This window comes from Magnolia sinica, chromosome 3, assembly GCF_029962835.1.
Source record: "Magnolia sinica isolate HGM2019 chromosome 3, MsV1, whole genome shotgun sequence".
NCBI classification, from domain to species: Eukaryota; Viridiplantae; Streptophyta; class Magnoliopsida; order Magnoliales; family Magnoliaceae; genus Magnolia; species Magnolia sinica.
In genome coordinates this window covers 68045685-68051159 of record NC_080575.1, presented here as the reverse complement: position 1 = coordinate 68051159, position 5475 = coordinate 68045685, and the positions used below count along the sequence as shown (strand labels likewise).

The following is a 5475-nucleotide window of genomic DNA, read 5'->3' as shown; positions in this document are numbered from 1 at the left end:
AACTACCCCACAAGGTAAAAGTTCTAGGGCCTGTTTGGCAAGGCAGATTGCATGGATTTCAAGGTAATGATAGTTGCGTCAGTGGATTGGTGGAAGATCTATGGGATTGTTATATCCCGGGATTGCTATTTCCCGTCTGTTTGGCACGCGGCCAATCCTGGGATTAAACCTTTCAATCCCTTTCAATCCCTCGTGCCAAGCACGTCCCAGGTAATTTTTAAGGGATTCGGCTGGATTGGATGGGATTTAAAGGTAATGATGATGATATCAGTGGATTGTCTTAAGATCCATGGGATTGCTATATCCCGAGATCAGGATCCCCTGTCTGTTTGGCACGCCTGGCCAATCCCCGGATCTATTTTCCAAAGCTTCGGACGCCAAACCATTAGGGCCCGTTTGGCCCGGTGGATTGGAAGGGATTGAATGGTATTAGGGTGGATGGCATGGATTTCAAGGTAATGACGGTGTTGTCAGTGGATTATCTTAAGATCCATGGGATTGCTATATCCCGCGATTTAGATATCGAGTCTGTTTGGCACGCTAGGCCAATCCTGGGATTAAACCTTCCCATTCCTTCCAATCCCTCAAACCAAACACTTTCCAGGCAAATTTGAACGGATTAGGGTGGAGTGAATGTTATTTAAAGGTAACGATGGTGTTGTCAGTGGATTGTCTTAGGGCGTGTTTGGACGGGCACGTTGGATGGGATAGAGTTGTATTAGGGTGGATTGCACGCCTTCCGATGAGGTGTCAGTGGATTGCATGCAATCCCACTGGATTGTTGTATCCAGCGTCCCAGCCATAGCGTGTTTGGACGGGTGGCCTGGATGGAAGTGGGTTGAGTGAGGGCGTGTTTGGACTGGCGTAGGATTGCTTGCCATCCAAGCGCTTCTACTACAGCGGTACGATGTCAGGAAAACGGATTGGGTACTCCCCTGATAGCGGCCTTTGGCTGGTGGTCGCTGCTCTGTGGGACCCACCATGATGTATATGTCTCATCCATGCCGTCCATCTAATTTAACATATCATTTTAAGATTGGAGAAAAAAAATATTCTTATGTCCCAATGTTAAATGGACCACATTACAGGAAATAGTTTTCAATGAGCGTCGACAATTAAAATACAATTTCAGGCCATAATAGTTTTGTATCAAGCTCATTTTTGTTTTTTCCATTCATCTGGGGCATAAAATGATCGGTAAAAATGTATGAACGGAAAGGATGAAACACATTAAACCGTTTTAAAACCTGTGGGCTCATAGAAGGTTTTAACGGCGGACGTTATTATTCTCACTGTTTTGTTGGTGTGTCCGACCTGAGTTTTAGATCTTCCTGATTTTCGGACTCCTGACCTATTGTTGTCTTTAAAAATAGATGGACGGAGTAGATTCGTCGCGGTCATCTCAGTGGACCCCATACAGCCCCGAGCAGAAAGATATCTCTCTGCCCTAGGTCATGTGTCTCTGTCCCTCTCCCTCAGCAACATCTCTCCCTCAACAACACATCCGTTCAAACTCCCGTCTTCGGCAAACCAACCCTTTCCCATTGCATCTGCACCATTACAGACCTTGTCCCTATGTGAAAAAAACCAAATTCCCAAATCAAGACCCTTGTGCGTCCACCATTACCGTCATTCAAACCTATCACCATCGCCAATACACTGCATCTACCAGCCGCCGAAACACTGCTGCATCTCTGGTCATCAACAACAATGGAAGGCCGTTGAACTCCCGCCTGTTGCCGATCTGAAGAGGTGCATTTCCTCCTGACCCTCCCGCCAAATCCCAGCACTTGAAACCCATCCGGATTTCAGCCGTACGATGGACATCGAGAAGGAGAAAGGCGGGGAGAAAAAACCTCTGTCCAGCGTCGAATCCCACGGGATTGCGCCGTACGGGCGATAACCCTTCGAATCCAGCGACGAATCCCTCGCAATCCAGGGGATTTTCTCTCCAGGCTTGAATCCACCGCCCGTCCAAACAGACTGCTGCTCTAATGCTGTAGGATTGGAGTACCCAATCCAACCTAATACGGGCTACTCCAATGCACGCTGCCTGTCCAAACACGCCCTTAAGATCCCTGGGATTGCTATATCCTGGATCAGATCACCAAGTCTGTTTGGCAGACCCGGCCAATCCTGGGATTTAACTTCCAATCCCTTCCAACACCATCTAGTCCCTTCCAATCCGCCCGGCCAAACGGGCCCTAAGCATTGGTCACTACATGTGCCCAGAGTCGTGAGCCATCCGGCTCTGGATCTGCAGAACTACGAGCTTAAAACCAGAGCCCATGGCTGAAATTATATGGAGATGGCCTCATATCTAACTCCCATATCATGTAAAAGTCGCATACGTGTACCTAAATCCACGCCATAAAAAAAGTGGGACTATCGTACACTTGTAAAAGATAAATAAAATAGCGTAATAATTCAAAAGTAAATCCCTCTCCATATACAAATCAACTCCCACAGGAAAAAACCTTTTTTTTTCCATCTTCGACCTTCAAAATTTCGAAGCCCTGAGAATGTAATTTCTAGTGGGAGCAGAGCCAAATACGACCACAACCGAGACGTAGAAAGTAACCACAGCGCTTATCCAAAACGCCGACACAGAAACCAACCCCTCTTCCTTCTCCCCTTCAAACATCCTCCCTGACGCTACCGGAAAACTCGCCGCCTTCTGACACCCCTCGCCAGAAAATTCCACGCACAGGTCTGGGTTCCCGGCAAACGCTCCCGGGAACCTCCAAAACCTCCGCCTACCCGGCACTGATCCAGACAAGCAGTTGTAGGAAAGATTCAAAAACTTCAAATCCCTGAGGTCGGAGATGCTGGCCGGGATCTGACCGGACAATGAATTATGCGATAGATCCAAGCTCTTCAGATTTCCCATCTTCTCCAGATTCGCCGGAATCTGACCCACAAGGAAATTATAAGACAGATTAAGATACTCCAATCCCCGTAAACCGATCAAACCCGCTGGAATCTCTCCACGGAGTGAATTTTCCGATAAATCGATCCTGATCGCCGATCTGAGATCGTAATCAAAACCCAATTCACGGGTTCTGACCAGAGTAACGAAAACCCTCATTCCATCGCTGTTGAGTTCGCCGGCATTGCGAATTTTTCGGCGGTTGAAGCTCGAGCTAACATTGAAATCGCCGTCCGGTATGAATCCGGAGAAATTGTTGCCGGATAGATCAAGCAATTGGATCGATTCGAATGAGAAGATCCAATCTGGCAGAACGCCATTGAAATCGTTGCGGGCGAGTGATAGGAACCGCAGCCTCGTCCATTTGAGGATTGCGTCGTTCAATTCCCCAGCCAGATTGTTGCCGCTCAGATCGACGATTTCGAGCGATTTGCACCCCGCCAGCGGCAGCGGGATCTCGCCGGAGATCTTGTTGTTGCTGAGATCTAAGATCTTTAAGCTGTCCAATGCGTCGAGCTCTGGCCGAAGGATTCCCGAGAGATTGTTGTTGTTGAGCTTCAATTCCAGCAGCTGGAAGCAGCCGACGAGGCTCAAAGGAATTGATCCTGATAGAGAGTTGTAGGAAAGATCAATTGCTTGGAGATAAGTTAGGTTTCCGATGGTTGCCGGGATCTCTCCCAAGAGCTGATTGTGAGAGAGAAACAGAGCTTGCAAGCTCTTGATCTCTGTAATTCCCATCGGAATTTCACCCGAGAATCGATTGTGAGAGAAATCAAGAAGGATCAGCCCTGATTTGTCAGACGTCTCTGCAATTTTCATCGGGAGAGCACCGGAAAGCTCGTTCCAGCTCAGGTCCAGAACGAGAAGCGAGTCGGAGAATATAAGCCGCGGAGATATAGCGTAATTCAAGCCGTTGGATGAGAGATTGAGGACCGTCAATGATCGCAGCGACGAAATGCAGGTAGGGATACCGCCAACAATTGAATTGTTGGCGAGATTGAGGGTGGAGAGAGATTGAACCGAAGCCGAAAAACAGGGAAGAGTTCCAGAGAGAGAATTTGAAGAGAGGCTGAGGAAGATCAGCTCCGATCGATCAAAGTCTTGAAGAATTCCACGCAATAGATTGCTCGAAAGATCTAAATGCTGCAATGATCGGAGGTAGATCAAGCTCTCCGGAATCTGTCCCTGGAATGAATTCGACCCGAGATCGAGCTTTCGAAGATGAGATGAGAAATTCCCCATCCAATCAGGAATCCGACCGCCGAGATCTAGATTCTCGGCGAGGAGAAGGTCTTCGAGACGAGAAAGATTCGACAGTTGGACCGGGATCTGGCCGGAAAACCGGTTCTTGCTGAGATCTAGGGTTTTGAGCACTCGGAACTCGCCGAAACAGGGCGGAATCGGGCCGTAGATGTTGTTTTGGGAGAGGATTAGGGTTTTAAGCAGCGGAAGCTTGCAGAAGCTCGGATGGATGGATCCGGAGAGATTAGAGTGGGAGAGGTCGACTCGGGTGACCCGGCCGGTCCGGTTCGAGCAGGAAATCCCTGCCCAGGCAGTGCAGTTGGAACCGGTCCAGGTAGAAAGGGTAACTTTCGGATCGGTGAGCCATGACCTGAGTTTGAGAAGCGAGTCTCTGTCCTGGGAATGGAAATCGGAAGCGTTTCGTCGGGTATCAGCAGCGGCTGTCAGAGAGAGTAGCAGTAAAATAAGTGAAAGTCTAAAGGTAGAATTGGGATTTTTGAAATGAGAGATTGGTAAGGAGTCAGGAGGTTTGGTGGAGTAGATGCTTCTGGATTTTTCCATGAAAGATGGGGTTTTTGTAGTCTCAGAGAGAGAGAGAGAGAGAGAACTTTGAAATGGAGTGGAGGAGATTGTCATAGACGATTAGAAGACCGACATTCTCTTCGGGAGAAACGAAAGGGATTTGGCATCGGCGCCATTAAAGGCAGTGTAGAGAAGATTTTTTTTTTTTTTAACCCCTTTCTTTCTTCTTTCTTCTTTTCGTTTTCCCAAGAAAAGGAGAAAGGAAAACAAAGGGTAATGATACTCAGACCCATATTTTTGTAAATTGACACTCCCCTTTTTTACTATTGGTGGTGGAAGAGAAACAATTTCGTACTATGGTAATGCTAAAAGTAAAAAAAAGGAGGTTGATGTCTGAAAATGCAGGATATAAATATCATCAAGGTTCTTTCGGCACTTTTTGTTTAATCCCACTAGGGTTTATGCTGGAATCGATCCTTTCTGCTTTTTGCATCACAAATGTATACCGTTGAAAGAAATAAGCAAATTATTTGATACTCCGGCTGGCGTATGATCCTTCATTTAATGGTATAATTAATTAATTAATTTATTTATTTTTTGTTAAAATTACATGTTCAGAAAATTAGTATTGAATAAACGTTTAAAACTCCGTATATTCACGAGAGCAACAGAAATAAATAAACTAAATTTTATTTAGAAAAACTTTCAAAAGTGATTTGAAAAATAAACAGGGGAATAGCCTGGTAGCCATGACTCCACTTCCCAACCACATACCGGCTTTG

At 46.6% G+C, this 5475-nt stretch overlaps 1 protein-coding gene across 1 annotated transcript; it reads right to left on the bottom strand.

Annotated features, from left to right (window-relative positions):
• Nucleotides 1-2393: 2393 nt before the first annotated feature.
• On the bottom strand, nucleotides 2394-4945 carry LOC131240002 (receptor-like protein CLAVATA2). Its single transcript, XM_058237989.1, has one exon. The coding sequence runs from the start codon at nucleotides 4805-4807 to the stop codon at nucleotides 2501-2503; it is 2307 nt and encodes a 768-aa protein (XP_058093972.1). The 5' UTR covers nucleotides 4808-4945; the 3' UTR covers nucleotides 2394-2500.
• Nucleotides 4946-5475: the final 530 nt, after the last annotated feature.

Coding starts and splice junctions, on each gene's coding strand:
- LOC131240002 (XM_058237989.1), bottom strand. CDS start 4,807: ATGACAATCTCCTCCACTCCATTTCAAAGTTCTCTCTCTCTCTCTCTC.